General features: G+C 42.8%; 1 protein-coding gene across 5 annotated transcripts in view; it reads right to left on the bottom strand.

Moving 5' to 3' along the window:
- LOC128886593 (uncharacterized) overlaps positions 1 to 24,061 on the bottom strand; it is a 42,104-nt gene that overhangs the window by 11,841 nt on the left and 6,202 nt on the right. For 3 of the 5 annotated variants that reach the window (XM_054141612.1, XM_054141610.1, XM_054141613.1), the window contains exons 2-3: positions 6,867 to 7,150; positions 1,202 to 1,339 (exon numbers count right to left, since the gene is read on the bottom strand). In XM_054141612.1, the coding sequence (XP_053997587.1) occupies positions 1,202 to 1,339; positions 6,867 to 6,950 (222 nt within the window). In that variant the 5' untranslated portion in view covers positions 6,951 to 7,150. Of the gene's footprint in view, positions 1 to 1,201; positions 1,340 to 6,866; positions 7,151 to 8,684; positions 9,111 to 23,125; positions 23,426 to 24,061 lie in introns of those variants that run through there. The other 2 variants (XM_054141611.1, XM_054141614.1) reach the window with 2 other exon arrangements.

Below are 24,061 nucleotides of genomic sequence, written 5' to 3' on the forward strand. Positions count from 1 at the left end.
ATTCGCCACGGTAATGTTTACTTTTTTTTTTCATGGAAATTAACGAATCAGACCGGGGCAGGGGGATAGAAAATGGAATTTTTTAGCGAGCAACGAGGCTCGACATTCGCCAAGCAGCTCGCTGATTTATTAACGATGTTCTCCCCTGTCGATTCAACTGTAATTAAAGAGACGATTATTTTCAGTAACCTCGTACAAGATATTGTGTACACTTTAATACGTTTCGAACGATTTTAAGCTCAATTTTTTGCTCGCGATTTGTTTACATAAAATGTTCTCTTCCCCGAGTCGAGGAAAGAAACGATTTCTATGCGCGCCGAACAAGTGAAAGGAAACAGCCAACAGATTTACGCAACGCCTACATTGTCCATACAACAATAGACCTCTTCTGTAATGAAAAATTTCAGCGGATAATTTCATTTTACCTAGCACCGAGTGAAAAGAGGTGTTGGAATATTTCTTTTATTATGCAGATTGCTTATTTAACGAGTTGGACGAAAATATCGTTGACGGGTATTGTCTATGTCCTGTTAGTTTACTGCAATAAACATACTGCAAGCAACGAAAGTGGATGTCTGTAGAAAGAAATTAATAGAAGCAAATCGTATTCTCGTAAATAATAAATGCTAAGCAGAGAACACCATGTGTAATCGCACCTAGTTACATAAACTTGGATATTCAATTCAACTTGATATAATAACTTTTGCCTAGCAGACAAAGAAAGTACACCGAACACAGACGTTCGTTGCTCATTGGTGCTCGTACCCGTCTGCAAGATACGATTGTGGGACAGTGTCCCGGGGCACGTGCATTACCGACACCTACTCACACCTCGAGCAATTCACGTGGGTGTCGCACGAGCGCATAAGTTTGCACTCACGTGAACCACGAGTGAATGAAAGATTTCGTAATACGGTGTAACGATTAAATAGCTTCCCGTTAAACCCTCGACTGGTTTTTCGCATGGTCAACGATCGGATACGAAGATCGATCATTTATCTTCGTCGAATTTAGAGGTCCGACATAAATTATGGAAAGAAGCTGAATCACGTAGACGATGTAATCGTTCGTTGATACACTGAACGCTAAGCACACGATGCACTGTTCTCCAACGGTTGAATGAAAAAAAAAAAAAAAAAAGAACCGTAGTATTTCTGGCAATTATTGCGGCTTATGAAGATTAGAATGACAATTTGCTCACCTCTTGAACCCAAGCTTGTTGCTTGATTGGCGCATCCGGCGCAATGGCGACTCTTCCGGCAGTTCTCTGCTTGTACTCATGAAGAATAGGAATCTTTGAATTCTTGTCTCCCGACGACAGAACTACCTCACGTTCTATCTGCAAAAGAAAGAAATTGCTGTTCAATTATCTCGTTTTATTCCTAGTCTCATATCGGCCTTGAGCGACCAGTAGAACTTGTACCTACAATAGCACATTAGAGGACTTAGACACGCCAAGGAGAGCAGGTGCCATGAGCCTGTGCGCTCTGTAATGAATGGCAAGAGCAACATTTGGCGGCATCCATAATCGTATCACTTTACATACCTATCACTTAAGCGTGCCTCGAGCTGAACACTATATGTATTCCATCGATAATAGAGCGGCAACCAGCAGTTGGTATGCTACTCCAAGTTTAAGGTCTGTTAATTTCATTTAAATTCTTCATCCAAACTTCCTTTTTTAACGTGGAAAACAAAGTTTCCTTTCGCATTCGAACGTAGCTTTGATGTCGACAGTATTTAGAGCTATTCCCCCTTTGTAGCGGTAGAATCTCTCCTTAAGTATTTTATATAAATTACATCTCGCATCAATGAGAGAAAAACGAACTAACCGTTCAAGAAAATTACCATAATTCAGAATGCTTCTCCATCCAGTAGCGTATAATAAACTCCCAAATTAAAAGGATAAGAAAGAAAAAGAAATCTATTATATTTTAAGAGTGCCTGTCTGTCTCCCGCGAGAGTTTATTCGCGTATCATTAGTAGTACTCGAAGAGAAAAAAAAAAAAGCGCATCCAGATGATCTGCTTTTAGAGCCGTTACGGTAGAATCTCGCTTAAAGTGAAACGTCGATTAACGGTCGCCTCGACGACGTTCGAGGCGTCGTAAGCCAGCATTTCTCATCGTAAACGTCGTCCGTCGATTTCAGTACAGCGATATCCATTCGATTTTTTCCAAGCAACATCGAGAACAGGATCTGGAAGTACGCTAGCAGGGCTCGCGAACGAGCAACTCGCATGCACTTCGCGTGCATATAATAACGCGTCTAAAAAGAGGTGTCACTGAACCAAACTCGCCTTGAGATCGCACGAAAGAAAGCAAGCGTGATAAAACGCTCTCCAGCGATGGAAAATGAGCGCGTCTAATCATCGTGCCGCCTCGCGGAACGTTTATGAATAATTCCGTGTATGCTTCTGTGCGATTTTATACATTATAATTTCTCCGACGAAAAGGGGAAAAAAAAAAAAACGCGAGGAAAATCTGAGTTCTCGTTGGCAGGTTCGTTGGCCGTGAAACGAGTTCACCGTTACGCATGCGAAACGGTTCCTCGCGACTTATGATCCATTGCTGGAAACGTTCCATTCGAGCTTATTTTTTTCCGACGTGGATGAAGTTTATTTAACGCTGAAACGTCCACGAATGTTCGCCTAATTCGAGCTCGTGCGTACTGTTTCGTTCCCGTAACGTCGTTATAAATTTTTAGAAAGACGTTTTTGGCGAGACGTAAATCACGAGTCACACGCTTTCCGTGTCCCATTAAGATTCATCTCTGCCTCGTGTATCCGAAGCACTTAATTAGCACTGCTTTATGTTACGGGAATCAGAAAGAAATGTTAATCAGAGAGACACTTTACGGTAACAGAAATACCGTGCTAAGACCATAGATCCAGAATGGATAGCATCGATTATGGTACGAGAGATTTACATAGGCTCGTTAGGAGAAAATATATTATTCGAATTTATACATTTCTATCGCGTGTTGAAGTACTACTACAGGTTTCATTTTACATTTGAAAGATTAGGTTGACTGTATCGGAACTATATTAATTGCATCGTAATGTAATTCGAAGGATAAAATTCTTTGAAAGTAGCCTGTCCAAACATAGGCTAAAACTGTGGACAAGAGAACACAAAGCACCGACAAGAGCTGGCAACGGCTTCACCGATAAAGTGGAACTGTTCGAGTCGTTAAAACGTTACTACGCTCTAAGTAATGACTGCGTTTATTTCCGACGTTGGTATCTCGCCACAGTAACAAGGCAGATCTACAACAATTTCCAAGATTTCACAAAAGATTCATAATTCACCGGCGGTTAAACGCGCACGATGCGCAACATCATTGTCAACGAAACAAGGGAACTCGAAGACAAGTCTGCAAACTCGCAGACTCTATGGAAGTAGGAGATGTCGTCACCGACAAGTGTTCCGATTTGTTCTCGCCTCCCGAGGACCGATCCACGAGGAAAAGTAATGTATCTAAACGGCTATCGCAACCCCCTTCCCTGCTTCCGGTAAACGGTACGCAGGTATGATGCCTCCTTTGTCTCGTCGAGGAATCTCTGAGAATTTTCCCAAGAACGTAAGGAACGTACAATGAACTGTTACCGAAGATTTCACCAAATGCCAACTCCTCTGCGCCATACGTGAAATGAACTAGATGCAGAGCATGAATTTATCAGCAGAACCGTGATTGTTGGATCTGCTCGAGGAGAGAATGTTGGAGGAATTGATTTTGTTTCGATAATAGGCAGATTATGCGATTTTTGCTCCAAGAAATACTCATCACACCGCAGTCAAAGAGTTAAGCGCCACGTCGAAGATACTCGAGAGAATGTACGGTGCAGACTTGTCATTTATTATCGCTCATGCAATCTGCGACGAGCTCTGTGGCTACGTTCATCGACGGTCTGTGGTTATCAATCCATCTTTTTTCTCTCGTGTTTCATCTGCACCTGAGTGACGCAATGGAATCGATATCCTACACATTGGTCTTGCAAAAGTGTTCGCCACGGTTAATCATAATTCACTAATTGAAAAACTTGACCACAAATTCAGAGGCAGCCGTTTTAGTATGGATTAAAAGTTGGTCAACTCCGCGTAATCAAGCTGTCAGCGCGAGTGGCTAGACCGTTCCTTCATTCCCGCCTGGAGTTCTCCGAGGATCACAGTTAGAGTCATTATCATTCATGTTATTCATCACTGATACGTCTAAGTCACTTGGACGTGCGGATTATTTATTACGAGAGGCAGAAAGTGTTACATAAGAAGATGGGAATCATCTCTGACAGCTAGCACGCACGTGCGGTTGAGGTCTCTGTCTTCTTGAACGAGTGTATCGTGTCGCGAATGTTGTCGCAGACAATATTCAAGCTTTGCAGAAACGATATCAATCGAGACTCGTCCAACGATGGACTCGTCATCGGAATATAAAATATCGGAGAAGCGCTCAACATATCGTAAACGAATCCTGTGCGCACGCTACTTACGATTCTGCATACTTTCATTGATGTTTCCAAGGAAATATTTATTATTCTTACAATTACGCGAAATGCGTACTCACTCGAGAGGATGAAGCTCGTTCTCAACATCCCCATCGTCATCATCTTCGCTAGATCCAGTCATTGTTAATACTGAACACAGTTGAACGATTTAATGAGCGTGCCGATCTGATTTTCATTAACCTCGTAGACAAAGAATGAACATTCGTTTCCTCGTGTCCATTTAATTCGAGAAAAGACTGTCTACATTTTCTCACGACGCGTAACGTTTGCCATAAAAGTACTCGGCAACCGAAGAAGCCGTTGCTCATCTTCGAAGAAACAGGTCCAATGTCTGAGCTTGTACCAGAGAAAATCTCAACTATTTCGGGATGGCAGAGAAAACAGCATACTCCCGGAAAGAAGAATTTCAGAGTTCCGTGTACAAGGTGATCCATGATAATATGTACCACGCGATGCGAGCGATATATATGTTACCTGCGCTTGAATAGTTAGATAATGTTATAAAAAGCAAATAATGTAGTACGAGCTAGCAATTAAATACGTAGAAATGCGTAATCGAGTTACAAAGCTGATTCCATGAGATTACTTAACCATACTTCAACGTTGTACTATATGGATATATCTATATCTATCCGTCTTGCTAACTACTAACTGTTTCGAATCCTACGATAGAACTCATAACTCTCTAAAATCACCTGCAGGCATGCATTTATTAAAACTTGTTTCGCCAAAATGGCCCATCCTACGTATAATTAACCTATGGACATTTCGTAGCGAAGTACTTTCCTTGGCTCACATTACGTCATTTTCCCGTGATTATTTGTACCAGATTCCTAACTAAATTTAGCGCAAAATAACAACCGTTCATTTATTATCTTACGAATGTTTTATGTAAAAATATTCCCCTTTCTCCAGAAGTATGCGATTATCGTTCATTTTTCGACACGATTTATTTTGGATGGAAAAGTCCAATTACCTTCGAAGTTTATTTATTCGTAAACTTTCCGTTCAAAGTTAACCAAAGATTGAATCTCTCTCGGGTGTGTTATTATTTTTCGTAACATTTGAAAGCAAGCCACGTCTCGCTTTCAGATTAATGAATAGCTTCTCACTTTAACCTTTACACCTTATTGTTAACCGCAATACGCGTAATTACCGAGCGGTATTTAGTATAATTTTCCTCTTTCCTTTTAGTTTAAGCTGAACAATTTACCCAATTTTATCGTACCAAATTATAATCTGCGTGGCTTCAATTTTTGTTCCACGTAGAATTAATAAACCCAAATAGAGTTCGTTTACTCCATCTCCTATAACTTTCAGGCGATCCTAAATAAGTCTATTCTATTGTTACATTTTTCTTTGAACAGCGTAAGAGTTTGGCAACCGAATAAAAGATAAGTGCTATCCAATTTTTCACGCTGTGTCACCTGCCGATGCTTTTGAACATTTTTAAGGTGTTAAGGGCGTTCGTATCCAACCCTATACATCTTTTCAACGCGCAACCCGTTTCAATTTGGTAAACGGGGAGCGATTCTCGTCGCGACACCGTGCAATTTCAGCATCGCGAAGGGTTCAGGTTGAGTCTCCGTCGTTTTAAAACGAATTACACGAGCGGCCCGTTTTCCGTCATAGAAATCGCGGAACGAGATCCACTATTAGGCACTTGACCGGTAGAAACCCGCAATTAAAAGGAATTACGCGGGCAAAAAAGTCTGAAGAAGTTCTAGAAAGTCGCTCGCAGCCCATACCGAATAAAGAGCTACGCCTGGACTTCTAGCCGTGTTCTTTCCTTTTCTTTTATTTTTTGTTGTTGTTGTTGTATCGGGACCGAAGCGAGTTCAGTCGCCGTACGAAGGCGCATCAAAGTCCGCGACTGGAATCGCCATATTCAGCCTGTTACACCTTGGAGAACCCGTCACGTTATCGGCGGTAATAAAATTCACCGACACGCCTATGTGGCGTCTCTAACAAAAGTTTCCAAGCGTGCGCCTGCTCGTATATGGCGAAGCTCCATCGTGCTCGGCCACGCACACACGTATTCCTTCTAGCGTGGAATTAATGCACACAGTGTATCGTTAATTAACACACTGCCACTACCCGTGACGCGGTTGCATCGCGTAAAACCGCCTATTTTATTCTTTCTATGTTCCTGCTACACCGCGCGCGTTCCTCAGAGCTGCTTAAACATTTTAAACGCGCTGCTAGAACTAGAAGAGGCCCCTTGCTCTATTTGGAGCACTCGAGACTGTTCTCAATCTTGGATAGCCCCGAGAAGAAGATATCTATGATCTATACTACGATTTGGTTTCAACTGGAAACTTGTCGTGGCCATTTTTGTTCGATTATTTTTGTTCGAAAACATACCGGAAACTTGCTGCTGTGGGTCTGTAAATTGGCTGCCTGTTGAGTCTGACTTGAGCCCTGTTCGTCACCGTAGAGAGGTGGCATCCTGTAGTCCGGTGCAAGATTCTGCCCGGAACTTCGAAGCTGACTGTCGTCCAGCGTGGAGTTTCTTTCAATGCCGGAAGTCGTCCGCGACGATAGCTCGGCTACCGTCTGCACCCTGCTCTCCTGCTGGTCGTTCTGGTTCTTCTGATTGTTCGGCACCGGTTTCGGTGGCGGTACAGGTTTGTAGAGTCCCTCCTCATCTGGAACACAAGTTTCGTTCGCAATTAGTCCAGAGATGGTTCCCGCATAATCGATAAATCCCACAAAACGTTTTCACAAGCAACGCGTACGCGGCGTGTATGTCCATTTGTGTACACTCCATGGACCGCGTATGCGTCACCATGATGTGCCGCAGGTACAGATGACACGAAGCGTGTATGCACACGTAACTAGGTTAGGTCTGGGTTAATGCACATCGAACGTTTCAATTATATACTCGTGTGAATAATTATACTCATGGAATGCACGCGATTTGTATAATCCATGTACAGTTAGACCCATAAATATTCCTACCCTCTATGTTTATTAACCCTTTAACCTATAACAACGTGCGAGGCTCGTGATACAGAATTTTAGTCGAATATGAAAAACACGAGTCAGATATCGACTGACTGTGTGTACCTTCTGCTGTATTCGTAATATTGTTATGAAATTGTTCGGTCTTACGTTAACAAATGAATGTATTAGAGTAGTCGTTGGATAGACCGATGAAGAAGTTGTTACGCTATTAATTATTTAATGCTAGTAATGGAATTCGCGGGTCGAACGAAAAATGCGTTTTAATTACGTTCGTTTGAATTATTTGAGATCCAAGGAATAAGCAGCATTAGTCCTAATGAAAGAGTAATTGCAACGCGAATTAATCGTATACAGTTAGGCGTAATTAAGCCGATGCTCACCTGCGCGTAAAGGTACATTTAGTTCCGGAGTATTTCGACGTATACGCGGTAGAAAATTAGTTGTGTTACGTGTCTTTTGCCATAAGAAAAGAATTAACGTTACCGTAATGGATTTAATGAATGTTTGTAAATTCAGATTTCCTTACGTTTCCTGTGCATTCTGTTACAGCTACAGTCACGGTGTACGAGGAACGATTGCGAGGAACATTTAATCGAGGGATAATCTATTCTCTAAAGGAATTTTTAGAAGCTTCGTTGCGTGGATAAATACTCCTACATTTTCATAATCGTTGCAACGTAGTAATATCGACAGCTCCTCTACTTCTACTTTCGATTAAAATGATTTTTATGGGGACAACTTTCTAGCCAATCTCGCAAGACAAGATCAAGTTGTAATTTCAATAATCAGAACCGGACACGCGGGATCTATCCACTCGTGCCTATTAAACGAAAGCAAAATTCCGAATGACATTAAAAACTTATCGCAGATCATCTTATCCCTCGTGGCAACAATATTGTAGAATACAAAATTTGTTAAGAACACGGAAAACGATCGCCATTAAGTTAAAATTCTCGAGGAACAACGCGTGAGAAATCAGCGAACGAACATCGTGTAAAGATAAGATGAATTTAAAACACCGATACATTAACGAACTTCTTCGTTTCTCTCTTAACCGAGTATAATCCGCTAATGAACACTGCGATTAACTTCAATTTAATGGGAAAGTTATCTAATCGTTTCCAGTCACAAATACAACTCTCCTGGGACGTGGTTTTGCAAGCACTCTTAGAATTAGTAGGGGTTCGCATGCTCGAGTTTGATCTATTTCTATACCTTGGTTCTGATTCTGTCGCCTGAGACGATTCTCCTGCTTGACTTTGCGAACGGTGGTGGCCATCGCGTGTTGGCTGACCATCTTCTGAACAATGTGCTGGTAAACGCACCGAAACCCTCTCTTTCAACCCCGAGCCACTTCTTTCACGGATCTATCCGTGATCTATCCAGGTATCATTCGATCGACACCTCAACGCCTCGTCAGGTATCCATCGAGGAGCGTTTCCTTCGAAGCGTTTTAATCGAGAAACACGCGCGAGCCTGAAGTGAAAGTATCTTCTATCTTATTTCGCTGAAAACACTGAAAATGAACAGCCGACCACGAAGCCAGACGTTGGAACGGTACTGTGTCTTGCGTGTGCTTGATACTTTTTTCGCTGTAATTGCCTCGTTCGCTTGCTATTCGCGGTAAAGAAATCCAATGTTCCCCAGCGCGCCGTGCTTCATCTTCGAAGGCACGAAAAACGTGTGGCGAATTCTAGGCCTGGGAAAACGTTGCTTCTTAATTTCTATCGCAATTAGGTTTCTGTAATCGAAATTAATGCGAACAAATTGAACCTTTTACTACGACGATTTCACTTTGCACATTTTTTTTCCAAGTGTACTTTCGTTCGACCCTTTACAGATCACTGGTACTCATCGTTATCACTAAGAAAGGGGCGAGAATCTTGTATTTTTAAGTTTCTACGCGCATACTTTTTTTTTTTTTAATGTGGACAAAATTCCCAGGCAGTTCCGTCATATAAAGGATTAACGTCCACTAGAGGACGCGTCCTCGTCTCGGATTATGAACGAATCATGTCGCGGGTAGGCAGACAACGCAATAAGATTCCATCCCCCTTCGTTCCCAGACGGCAGGATATTTCTCCTTCGTTTAATTATCGCGTTCTTTCGCCGCGAGAATAAAACTCCAGACGGCTGCCTATAAATCCTAGATTTTCTTGTATCCTACAGGGGGTCGCTGAAAGACGATCGTCGATGAGAAGTAAACAAGGTCTCCTTCTCGCTCCCGTATCAGAGCGTCCTTCGAGAGCGTGCAATTCTGCTTTCATCGATTCCAATTTAGATTTGAATTTCCGGGCTTCAATATCCCTCGAAGCGAGACGTCTGCTATGATCCCATTCTGATACCTCCTCTTCTTTACACTCGACGGAACATACATCGACGCTTCCACGTCGAGAAAAATTCACGCGGTACCTTATCTTCCGTGTCCTTCCACGAATACGTCTATCACAGTGGAAGTGAATCGTACGGTGAATTGCAAAGTATTACCAACGCCTCGTTGACGGAGTTTTCTGTTTACCGATAGACTCGATAGAATGACCAGCATTATCGCTTTTCGTCCGAGTTAACGGGAAGTATGGATCATAAACGAGGTTCTGCTCCAGACGCGACGCTATTAATCGTTCGAATAATCTGTGCAAACCAATTATCCACTAATCAACCGTCCAGTAATTGGAGACTGTTCAAACTATTAATAGGCTTGCATCTAAGGCAGGATCTAGCTAGACAAGCTTCGAGACAATTTGATTGACAGTACTAAGAGGTGATAACGAGTCAAAAGCAGACGACGAAAGAAATAACATCGATGAAATTGAATTAGATGAAGATGAATCGGACCATCGGATTTACTTGTGTTTAACGATAACTAACTGGAGAGAGTAGTTTCACCAAGATGAAACATCCAAAGAATGTACGATTGACAATGGCGCAAAAAGAACTAGACCTGCTCTCATGGCGATTGGAAACTAGGCTCTCAAGAACCGACACTTTACCAACGACCTTAGAGAAATTTATTTCCAAGAAATAGCACAAAGGAAATGCTCGAATGTTACAGTCACTGGCAAAGGTTTACATCCACCGATCATCCACTTCCACTCTGTAACACGAGCACATGCGTGCCTGATATTTGTCCAATATTTTTCGAGTGTTTCAACGTGAACAATTTGAACAGACTTTGTAAATCGTGTAAACGATTAGATTAAAAATCTAATAGGCCAATGTTCAACACTTTCGCAACTTAACACCGTCGCTCTGCTCGAATTGTACACAAGACTCGTTGCAACGTTTCCGAAGTAAACACCTTTGATCCGTCCGAGTTCTATCTTCTTTTATTCTATTTACTTCGCGTTTTATTATCTTTCCTGTTCTTCGAATAAATCTTCTGTTCGCGCGCTTCTCCGGCACAACAAACAAAATCGGGAAAGGAACACACACAGAACCGGCGAACACGCGGGTCGAACGATGCACGCACGAACGCGTTCGCGATATTTCTTCTCCTCGAGGCTTTTCGTTATTTTTCCCGAGTATTCGGAAAGGATCTCCCCGCGATCCGGGAGCGCGCGACGCCGACACGACGAGGAAAGAAGCGAGAGATCGCGAGGACGAGCGTCTCCAGCAGGAGTTTCTCCGGTTCTTCGAGTTTCTTCCGTGCACGCGCGAGTCGCGAGCAAGAATGCTGTGCAGCTAGCGAAAGAAGCGGATTTTCCACGCGAGCGGAACTCCGATCTACGCTCGAGCCTTCTTGAACGTACTGAAAGAACTCAAACTTTCCATTGAGTGAACGTCTGGTTCCGCCGTACTGACTTCACTTCCGGTATCGTCCCACCACTACGAAGGAGAAATCATTATAAACACCGGTGGGAGAAAGATCGTAGGAGAAAGAGGCGAGGAAAGAAGAAGAGGAACACGAAGAAGAAGTAGAAGACCATGCCAGAGGGAGAAAGACGGGGAGAGAGGGAGAAAGAGAAAGGGAATCGACAGAGGAAAAGAAGAGGGACGGACATCAGGATAATTTATTCTGCGTCCATACGCAGACGGGCTCCGTGGCGCGCGTCGGACGAATATCAAGCTGCTCGTAGGCACTGCCACTGTCAGGACGATCTCTCGATCTTCGATAGTTCTTGGCGATTGTCGCGACGCTTCTCCGCCAGTAAGTTTTCCTTCGTTAGAGCCACGAAGAAAATCTGATATTCTTTCGACGCTTTTCGTATCCCTTCTGGCTCCACGCTCTTTTACGGCTCGATGGTGTCATCGTTCTATAGTTGGTCTGCTCTTAATAACTTCGGGGAATTTGAATGGATTTCCTTGATCGAGATCAATTTTCGATCTGGTCTATTTGAGTGGAAATACTGGTTATCCATCAAGAAATTATTTATAATACGACGAACAGTAAGTGACTGAGACTACGGAGCTGCCAGATATCCCCTTATTGGTGATTTTCTCGGCTTCCTGCTGGGTCGTATTACGTTTTTCGCGGAATAATTTTACGACTCTCCCCTTCAAGGAACGGTGAAAAAATTTGAATTTCTCGAGACTTTAACTGCAGCGTATCCCCTTAAGCGTAGAAGCGATAGGGTTGTATGTTCTCGAGAACTTGCTGCCATAAACCCAGTTAGTGGCTTCATCTTGCGCAATAGTATCGACACCTATTTCGCCGCTCGCGAAACAATACAATTTTATTGTTTTCTTTACGATCGTGCTCGTACGTCCGCGCCCGCGTTCAGAGCTTCCGGTTGTATTCGAATATGAGGGGACATAAAACGCTTCTTATTTACTTATCCATTTAACAGAAAAGCTGAGTCCAATTTTAATGGGTTCGTTCCCTCCTATTTTCGTATTTATAAATGAAATAATTTTTGACGACGTTAATAATCAATCTGTTAAGACGGGACAGACTGAATGACGATTGACCCACTTCTGGTGACGCGAACAACTAATTTAAGGAGAAAGCGGTACCGTCGTACAAATTGCTGTTATATAACTGTTATACTTGCGAGTTCTCAAGGTCATTGGTGTATCGCTGCGATATTAGAGTCGAGAATAAGTCGAAAGCAGTGACCTGTGTCTATAACCGTGTTTATAACTGTGTATATAACCTCCAGATGACCTCGAGTAGGAGGAGTCTTGATAGGCACTTGCAAACAGCTACTTTTCATTTTTTCCTAATATCCATTACGAAGTTACGACGATAACAATGATTTAGAGACATTTCACCATTAAGGACAATTCCGTGAGTTAACATATGAATATATATTGACGTAATACAAATATAAGTGACATTTAACGCTTTGTTAGCGTCGTGGCTATTCGTTCCATTATAATTTATGCTCCAGTCGTCCCTATTTGTTACCTTACCCGCGAAATACGAAGCGGCTATTATTATGAAATTCACACGTATCGAGCGATGACAGTGATCGATTGGTGTTTTTCTCTAAAATCGTATTCAATTAATAACATTATTCGGCCATTTGAACAAAAAAAAAAAAATAACAAAAACTAGTCTCGTCTAATTTACACGCGACAGTATTATTCGCGATGTTTTGATCAACATATTTTGTTTTCTTCAGAGATATTAGCCGAGGCGTTATTCATTCCTTAAACATCAATTATCGAGCGTGGCGTAGTATCGCGTCTCGCTAAAACTGGTCTGATACGGTTTTCTTTGCCTCGCTATACTTTTACATCGCGGAACTGGATCTGCAAGTACTCGCGATTACTAAGAACACTACTATAAAACTAATAGCTCTTTTTTAGCTTCTCTGGTCGCGTACACCCGATATTCCAGCTGGAAACATTGTTACATCGAAGATACTCTGTGAAATAGAATAATGTGGCAAGCATCGTAGTACTCGAGGAATTTTTAAACATGCCAGACAGTCTACCGTGCTCAGGATTGCTGCCTTTGTCAGCGTATAGGTACGCTCTTCGAGTATCAAGGTACGCCTAATCAGCGCATCCACACGTGGTGCGAATTGCTAGTGGGATACTGGGTTGCAAGCCGTATGTGTCTGCACGGGTCAATGCAAGGCCTTTCTAAACTTCTACTCTCTCAGTATGTATGGGCAATGGCAGAGTTGATTAATCGCGATTCACACTTTGGGTTGAAACTGACCCGCGATATGGTGTCAGTCACTGAGACGGCTCGACCTCATTGGCCGACTCAGAAAGTCGGCAAGGAACAAGGAAAGGATCCAACTTGTTCTTCTTCGACTTTAACACATTATCGACCGGTCGCCAATGCGTTAATAAGATTTTATAGGGCTCGTCTCTTTTCGATCTAGTAGAAGCTGATACTCGATAATTTTAATGACGGAATTAATTGGAATGTCTTAGATCGCCATGATAAAAAAGAACATTAAAATCTAAGAAGAATTCGATTGTACGCGTGTAAGCATCCTGCCAACCACGGGACTAGCGAATTGAGGAACAGTCGACTCCGTCAATCTCTTACATCGTCCCCAGTAGTGCCATTTAAGCCGTAGGCCTCCGTAACACCACCAGAACCACTTCCAGTCAAGTTATCTCGCTGTCCTTGCAAGTACTGGTTAACTAGCGCCTTTGCTGCACGGACATGCTACCCCAGAACAACCACCAACGTGGACATGGATCGAATGTGATTGACCTGCGAGGTAGCTCTGCTGTATTCAGCCTTGTTACCTATATCAGCGTATACCACCCCTGAATGTCGGGATTGGAATTCGCTAAATCAACGCGTAGCGTTAACCACGAATGGGATACAGGGTTGCATCCAGTGTCGCTACACTGGATCGGTGTTGAGTAAGCCACGAGCAATCGGTGGTAATCATGATTAATGAATAATAGATGATAAGACACGATTAGCTCTGAATTGTTGCAAATTACCGATTTATAATTGCGGATTACAGACGCGGTTTATGGCTACTGATTAATCCGACAATTGTGAGTGATTATTGTCGAAGTAGCCACAAAGTAACCGCAAAGAAATCATCGCTTAACTGTGATCTACATGGTCAGTGGTCGCGATGATTAATGGCACACGTGCCGACCCTGTTAACTCTACCCTGCGAGACGAGAACTATGCAACAGTTACTATGTTGATCCGACTTCATTGATCGACTCAGAGGCCTGGGGATTAGAAATTCTGTTAGAGACGACTAACTTTTTAGCCGAACTACGGCTCTCCACTGTAGGAGTCTCTACGAAAAGTAAGGATAGTTTGCGCAAGGTTCTCAAAGCTCGCGAACTTTACAAGACACGTCTCGCCTTAGACATTAGCATATCCAGTCTTAAATCTTTGAAACCACTTCAGGCCAGTTTCTGCACTTGCTACTTATTACTTCTTTCCTGTACGAGTCTTTTTAACTTTTCACGAGCATTTCCAACGCTCTCAACACGCAAGAATAAAAAGTCCAAGATGCCATGATTACGTTCCTCGTTGATTCTCATTCTTGAAGATTGTAATTAATTACAACATGTTCCCTCCTAGACTGACTATTAAGTCTTATTCATCTTGCTATAACGCACTACATGCGTTTATGGCATGCAGAGATGTGAGAAATATGTAGCAAACGTATCCAAAACATGTACTTATACGAAATAATGCATTAATAACTTTGCGAACGTCCACGAAGAGGATCATCGGTTGGCTGAAACACCGGACTAAATAAACATATTTATTTCCCGGAACTGGGTTGTTTGCAATATCTCATTCGCATATGTCTGATATATTATTACCTGCGTAGTGATTTATGAAATATATTTTACATATATTTTACATACATTTATATTTATATTAGCATATGCTGCAGTATCGAGATGATTAAAACGCTTCACTCCAATTGTCGTTTTTTTTTTTTATATTTTCGTCTCTCGTCACATCAAATAAATTTTTATTAAGGAAGCGTACCAGGGCAATGTTCATAAATATTGCACGCGTTCATATATCATTCTCGAATCGTTATTTAGGGGAGAGCGTTGCATCTTCGAACAGTACGCGTTTTAATGGTGTTTTAAACGGTTTACAGCGGCAGTGAGTCAAGCCAGCGACACGTAGCAACCGTTAGTTCTAATCGATAATAACATAAACGCTGCAGTTGTTATTCCTAGTTGGTAGGATTTTGCAGTTTCACGCGGCAAAACTAAGTTTCGTCTCGCAAAATCGACCGATGTTAAATTTTGCAGTCTCGAAGAACGCTTTAAAGAATTCGCGATTCCACTGTACATCGACGCTACGTCACAGGATCTCCCTTTGTTCCACACGCTTTTGATTACAGCGTTTACCTCTGTCCACACCATTACGTCGTGCTCGCCTCACGTGGGAAAGAAACAACACGTCGCATCGAAATGGCATTTGACGCTTCTCTAGGAGCAGATAAAGGTCGATTCACATTACACGTAGCTCCGTTGTCGCGTCGTTGTCAATGTAACAAGTGTACACGTACGCAGGGAGAATTGCCGATTAGTCGCGACGATTGTCACGTAAAAATATGTTTCTCGAAAACGCTTGACCTTTCATGATGGCGCGTGTGGTGTGACTTCACCCTAACGCCCGAGTGTCACGCGACGTTATCGAGGCCCTCGTCGACTTCCAATGCCGCGTTCCTCCGCGTCTGCGACGTCCACCGCGTAAGAAGATTCTTTCTATGAGGCGTGCTCGAGACAGAATCGCTCCTTACGGACTCCCGATAAACACACGCCGCGTTATACCGTAGAAAATATCCTTCTCGCTCGATATCACGCGAGAAAAACGTTTTCGGTCCGAGATAAAAATATTTGAAACGTGTACGTCGCATACAGACGATGGACAATTTGTTGCTCGATGAGATGCAAGAGATCGAACATTATTTAAATACTCGTACCACGGAGTTCTCGAATAGGAAGTGGAAAATGTGTCTGTGGGCACCAGGGCCGAACTTTCGCATAGTATGGTTCGATACGTATTGCAAAATAAAACAACTAACGGCTTAATACCACCTCACCATTTTAACGTAAAAGAATCTGTCCTGTTTAAGGCTGAAAATACAAGATGAACTGGAATAGGGAATGAAAATCTATAATCCACCCACTCTTCGCGTCGGCTATAAATTAACGACGAATTTTATAAAAAGAATCCTCGGAATAACTTCTCGAGGCAGGATCATGTCGCAATTTCAAGAACCAAGCCCGACGATACATAATTTACTCAATAGTGTCTCTTGAATAAAATCTATGCTCCGATTTGTGACACACGCGACTTCAAAAATACGATGGACCACGAATAAAATCAAAAGAATCAGCAACAAGAACGACACGAGCACTCTGGAAAAATCGAGGAGAGGGAATGGCACCGTAAGGTGAATTCGAAGGCCCAAACTTGACGACATGTTCCTTCGAAGGAAACCAGCCCGACCATTCCAACAAAGAGGGTGTCGTTCACACAGGTTTACGTGCGTGTGTACTACGCAAAGTGTCCGTGAGAAAATACGTTGAGGAAGAAGCTCGAGGAACGAGCTCTAGGAGCTCGGTAGGTGGGTCGAAAACAACCAAAGACTAGACTTGAGGACGAGGAGAACACTCAAGCGGCTCAACCATGCGTGCTTCCCCATATTCGCCAGCGTTACAGGTGAGCTGAGGCGACCACGGAACGAACCTCCTACGAGCGCAACCAACAGCCGGATAAACACGAACAAAAAAAGGGGAACAGGAAGAAAACGGACCACCTGTGACTTTTAAATCGTCGATTTGAACCCGCAGTCTTAATCTTCACAATCCTCGACAATCCTAGAAACGGTGAATTTTATTTCTTTTTGTACGTTCACGTATGTAATAAAAATATTCGTAATTAACCGAGCGAAATTAAGTGATCCGATATCTCGCAACGAAGGGAAATAGCGTCTGGGTGACTCCATCGCGCGTATCCGTCAAGATGCGGACGCTCTCGATAAGCGTGATACGAGTTGCACTCTCGATACAAATAACTTTCCCTCTCTCGTTTTCGATGCACCAGCGGCCGATATTCTCACAGTACCAGCATACCATACCGGCAATGCCATCTCGCAACGAGCATTTTTCAAACCCGGGAACAGGATAATTTTAAATGAGGCCAACCCCGTTTTAAGAATCCTCTTAAGTAGCGACACATCCCGCTAACGAAATCATCTCGTTCCGTTCACCTCGGTGCATTCTTTTTTTCTCCCGTCTTCCCCTTTTGCAGGAGGCGCTTCCTCGCGCTTCGTTCTTATTTTGCTCCTATTTCTCCGGCACAAAACCGCCGTCCACTGGCTCTCAACGCATCGCCATCCACCTTCGTACAAACGGCCTTTGAATAGCGTCTAGTTTTTGCCGGGCAACTAGTTTCACCGAGGGTTTTCATTCTGCTCTATCGAGCCGTCGTCCCTGGTTCTCTCGCCCCTATCAACACCGTGAGAATGGAAATCCTCCGCGGGCATAAAATTACGTCTCCGTCGGAGAGATTGCCGCGAGGATTTTTATTTTCGCCAGATTTGATCGACTCTCGACTTCGCGTAATCCCACCCTCCCTGTCCCTATGAATCAGCCGAACGCGCTTGAATACATTATAGAATTTTTCGATGAAACTTAGCGCGAACATTACACGCGATATTCATTTTAAATTTCATTTATTTCCTCCGAGAGTTTGTGCAAGTACCGGCGAAATTACATGCAAAGTTGAATGCCACGACTGCTCGCAAGTTCGTACCAGATGCAACGAGACACTGGCCATTTAGGACAGTTATTTTCAAACGAAAACTTACTGCCCGTGTATGTATGTTAAATGTCATTCACGCAAGGATAGGCATTAAGTAACGTAACTAATGATCCATCATCGATCCGTACATGGCTAAGGTAATAGCCGATTCAATTTACACGGTACCAACCAAATCCTGTTCTCTTCTTACAGTGCATATTTCATGCGCACCCGTGCCATTTCTACACGCGTGTGCGCTGTGCAGTGCTCGCGGAGGACATCTGATTTGAAATACGGATTTCCAGTTCTCCGATCCTAGTGATCGCGATTAGGGGAATAACTGTTACCGTTCCGTGACAATTTTTGCATAGTACAAATATTTTGGAACGATAATAGACGAAATAATAACTGCGAAATACATCGAGTTTTACGCTCCATTTGCAATTGATTTGGTGATACCCGACCTAAATAGGCGGCTCTGTATTTGTCAATATGTGTTCGCTTGTTTAGACACCTGTCGATATTCTTCATTGAGAAAATTTCGATACTATATTGGAAATATTCATCCTATGCCTTTCAACATCCTCTTCGTTGCAAAAAAAAAAAAACAACGTTTTATTAGGATTCGAAACAGATTGCAAAGGTTGGATATAACACGTTATTAAATAAATATGTTTATTTTGAGAAATGATTCGCTGCGCTTCATATCTTGCTGCGATTTCCATATGATCATTGCACAATCAGCATTCGTAATTAGGGCAAATTAATGGTTTGCGTAACGGCGTTGTTGTTACGTTACGCGTTCATTTAACGTTTCGACCAGCGATCTTTAGAAATTACGTAATATTCGGAATCAATGCTCCGCAGCACCTCATAAAATTTGTATCCAATACCACAGATCTTCTTCTAATTATTATTGCATTCCAATAGGCAAGTTAATTGGAACATCTTGGTTAATCGATATCGGGCTAATGTCCAGTAGGAGAGACGGCGAAGCTTCGCGATGATTCTGCAAACGACACGCTCCCCTGTACCAGTTCTACGAGTTCCTATTTCTCGGACCACGGTGCTCCTTTTTGCGTCAGAGTCTCGACGCAACCGAGAGGCTCCATTTTCCCATCTAATCGCGAAAATCACTGTTTCTGCGATCTATAATAAACGATCGAGTTCCTTTATCCGATCTCCGCATCTCGTGCGGCAGTATCATCGAGCGAGACCTGCGTACCCGCGGTCCTAGGATCGCCTCGAGGAATCCGTCGGCTCGAGCGATTTCCTGGGGAGAATCGGGTACTCGAAACGTATGCGCATTTTCAACGGTACGAACATCTGCTGTTTCGCCGTACTCTTCCCATATACCGTGCGTGGAGGCTAACTGTACAGCGTCTTCGCGTTTCTATCGAGCCACCAGATAAAGCAAAGGTGTACAAGAAGAACCAGCGCACTGGTTGGTCCCGCTACACTCTCATGGAGAAGATAAACGATGCGTCCTGCGAGCACTGAAATATTTCTCGACGGAATCGTGTGTAATCGCGTAAAATCGACTCGAATACGTGCTTCGATAGCTTGGAAAACATCCCTGAGGTAGGGAAACGCTGGCACTTTAATGGAATGATGTTGATCCTTGCTATCCTCGCGAGGCGACTTGCTTTCTTTCATTTTTTTGATCGAATAAAATGCATCGTTTGGCCACGAGTTCCTACGGTAAAGGAAAACACAATATTCTAAAAGTAGGCAAGCATATCTTTGAAATATTAATTTCTGTAGCGTTCTTTATACGTTTACTACTGTATTACCAACCTATTGGCAAGGTTCTCCCAATGAAAACAAGCCTCGATGCGACCCCGTATCCGTCGAGTACCGTAACAGAGTTGTACGAATGCGATGCAATAGTATTGTTGCATTAATTCGATACTTACGAGGTTAATGTAAAACTAAGAGCAAGAATTATGCGTAGTGATCCGCTATACTTTTAATTAGACGGGGGAACATGTATGGTGATTCCATTACGTGTTATGCCGTGTGAAATCGGTCGAAGGAGGAGAAACATAGCGTTCCAGGTTTCTACGTTTGAACTCCGTCGCCTTCTAATTCCGTGCGAAACAATTCGAGCGTTTTGCATTCACCGGGTGAAACATTTACGCTTGATACGGTAGACGTTGATCAAAGGATTAACGAGGTAACGAAGGCCGTGTGAAATCGGTCAGAAAACGGTCCGAACTCGGGATTTCTTTCTTATGGTTATCGAGAGCAAAGTTTGTCAAACTGTTTCTTTATTTCGACATTTCGTCCTCACGTATTGTAAGAATGAAAACATGACGCTATTCTACGCTTTAACCCCTAGAAATTGAAAAATCAGTTATTATAAAATCGACTTTATATGTGCCGAAATTTACACTTTGAACGGGCAGAAACGAGACAATGCTTTGGAACTTTCAAACGCGACGGGATCGAGCGAAATTGTTCCACTAAAAACGTGACGTGCTAATAATTGAAAGATTAATTACGTGTCACGTTATAATGAAGCGGCATTACGCGCTCGAGACGTCGGAAAGGACGCTGGGATAACGTTACGCAATTTACACGGAATATCCGAACAACAAAAGTAATTTAACACTCGGTGGAGCGCGATGAAATTTTCACAACGTAGCGGCATTAGTTTGAAAATTCCGTGCGCGCTACTGTCGCCGTTTCCCGACGAAAACGCTGCGTGTAATTACACGATGATACGTCGGTAACAGTATTATTCGAGTGGGCCACGCTTTCGACCGGTCGCCTAATTAATTACGGCCGTCGCGGGTAATGCGAATAACGACGTGCCCTCCCCGAACCGAAAATAACCGATCGGTCGACGCTGGCCAGCTTGATGGAAAATCAGTCGCGATACGGTTCGATGCGCAGAAATTAACTGAGACGCACGAGTCATTGTACTTTTTTTTTTTATGATTTGTTTAGGGTCGCATCAACGTCTAGGTTATTAGCGATCACGTCCAAGGAGAATTTTACGTGCGACTGGAAACTTTGTATTCGAGCGTCAGGATACGAATATAATACGAATTTCTATACCTTCGCGCGCAACCACAGGTTGCGAAAAAGCTCTCGATAATCGACTCTTTCCCTAGTCGTGTCTTCAAGCGTGTAATACATACAAGGAGTTATAAAGATGTCGACACAGTAAGCAAAACCGCAAGTTTCTTTGCGCGAAACGTTCTCCATGTACGTTCGCCGATCGCATCGACGATCTCGCATTTGCAAATTGCTTAAAGCATTCCTTCATAACGCGCTGGCACAAATTCCAACCGACGTTGATTCGATTCGGTAATTCGTTCACAGATCTCGATTGGGGAATGCATACATTAAAACGTAGGTAGTTGCCAAACGAGAAGGAAACTTTGAAAAGTGATAGGATATTAATTCTCCGAAGACTGATCGAACGCAGTTGCTGTACAATTCTTAGGCGCGCGAATAGTATTAAATATAGATTAGAAAAGGATAATATTAGAGCAACTCCAGAAGCCGTTTCATTTACGTCACAGCAGTGTTATGTTGAACAGGTTTCACGCGACAATAAGAAAGCAGTTGGTACGATTAACGAAGCTGTAAAAGCCTAGAAAAATCGATAGCGTCGTATAATTTCTAACACTTTGACAGGCGTTGACCGTGAATGTGCTAATAGATTTCTATTTACATCGATATATGACGGCAAAGGGTAACTTTATCATTAGAAAAGTTACTATGCAAATTGAAAGTAGAAGAAACTTATATAAATAGCGCGAGAGAAACACCGAGAGAGAAAATAGTTTGACGAATTACGATCCCATTACTTAACGAAACGTTCCTACCCGTTCCAATGTAAAAATGTAAATGTATTACTTCCGTTCGTTAAAACTACGGAAGTACTATTATAAGCTGTCACGAAACTTTCTGACGAAATTCCGAAACAATCGCCTCGCAAACTCTTATCACCGAAGTCCCACGACGCATTAAAAATTCTGTTTCGTCGGAGAAACTTTTTAATTAATGCGTAATCTCGGTGTAGACACAGATTCATATCGCTTGAATGAACAATAGTACGTCTGAGGTAACGCTTTTGTATTGTTTCCATGACTCATAGTTTTAGGCATTTTCTCATCATTCTTTCTGATTATGTAAAAATAACACCGACGATTCTTTATGAATAAACCAAACGATAAGTACCTCTCTAATCACCAAAGATCTCATGGATGCCTTTTATTCGTATCGACATTCGGTCGGTCTTATAAGTATTCGTATCTTCGATATCTATTGAAGACATTTGCCTAAATTAATTGATATGTATGATGTTTCCAAATAAATTTTTTAAATATAAACATAGACGGTGTGAAGTCTATTACGGCTAATTTGTTCAATAGACACAAAGGGTACGAATACCTATGGGATTGACTATATGTAATAAGTTTAACAAAGATGACAACTTTCTGAAAAGTAAGTTCTCAATGTGCATATGTCGAATGTTGTAAGAGCGAGCCTTTCTCATTCTCGCAGGTTTAATGTCAACCGTTCCTTGCGGCTCAGCGCCGCTAAATCTCCTCATAAAGATTTATGGATCATCAGTTGCCGAGGAACATCTCGTTTACATATTCGTTAACCCTCCAGTGGATGAATTTGATTTTATCTTTGGTAACAGAAATTATTTTCTCGTTATTTATGCGTCCGCGAGTTAACGAATACTCCGTATTATTATCCACCAAAAGGATTACCATCTGTAGTTTAATAATAAAACCCGACATCCGCTCACTTTAATAACTTCTTTTACATCCCAAGTTAGGCTCATAAATTCAGAGTTAAATTGCAAAGAAGCTGTTGCCTGGCGTAATCGGTACGCTGTGTGTTTCGCGTTCTTTGTTTGTCTTTTCCTTTCGATAGCCCGTTTTGTCACGGCGCGAGGGAGACGTTAAATAAAAATGAAACGAACGAATCGACGGTAAGAATCAGCATTTCTCGAAGGACGATGTCTTACCTCTCAGGTATTCCACGGTGGCCGCGCAGAAATCGCGTAGCAGAAGATATTTTCCAGCAACGGATGGAGCCTCGCGTGCGTCCCCGCTTGGTATCCCTCGGGCAGCCACACGTCACACGCAAAAATCAAGATTCCAGAGACGAAAATTTCCTTCCACACACGCGCGAAGACGTTCCCCGCGCCTTAACCGAGAGGCAGCACCTTTTATTGCCACACTTCTCTTCACTCGCGAGCGCGCATTCCTACCGAAACAGTCGCTGAGAATCTTTCCACGTCAAATTCGAATGGCCTCTCACACTTTTTTTTTTTTCGCGCGTTTACGACTCCTCCTCGGACAATTTCATCGACTTTCACCTTTCCACGACGTTAGCTTCCTTCGTGGCTCCTTAATTAAGACTTAAGACTCCGAAGAGACCTTAAGAACCACTGCGTAACGTGCTCGAAGAAGCGTTAACGCCTCCATCGACAGTTTTATTCTACTTTAATTTCTTCCGCTCTTCGAACGCCTTCGAGACTCGGGAACGTCCAGTTACGAACCCTGAACGATACCTAATAGATGAATGTACGATGTAGGGTCGTTGCGAATTTTTGTACTTTATTTTTAGTTCGGAGTTGAAGTTGGAAAATTACCTCCTGTTGCTCCCATACGCGTCAATAACAGATGCTGACTCGCGAATCTTGGTAGGCTCTCGCGGAACAGTTGTGTAGCAATTGATTCCGATACGAATGACTCCAAAAAGGATACAAGTATCGCGCTTTGATATCTCTGTCCAGCTGTTCTGCGTTCCTTCGCACATCCAGCTTGCTTTCGCATGCTCGACAACGATCTCGTGATCTTTATTTCGTCGTTTACAGCTGCGTCGACATCAATGGGGTTCGGCTCCGCGTTCTCTCTTTGTTTCCTGCGCTTTGGAACGGATTCCCAAATTGGGGCTC

Source organism: Hylaeus anthracinus, unplaced genomic scaffold (assembly GCF_026225885.1).
Source record: "Hylaeus anthracinus isolate JK02 unplaced genomic scaffold, UHH_iyHylAnth1.0_haploid 11985, whole genome shotgun sequence".
In the NCBI taxonomy this organism is placed as follows: Eukaryota; Metazoa; Arthropoda; class Insecta; order Hymenoptera; family Colletidae; genus Hylaeus; species Hylaeus anthracinus.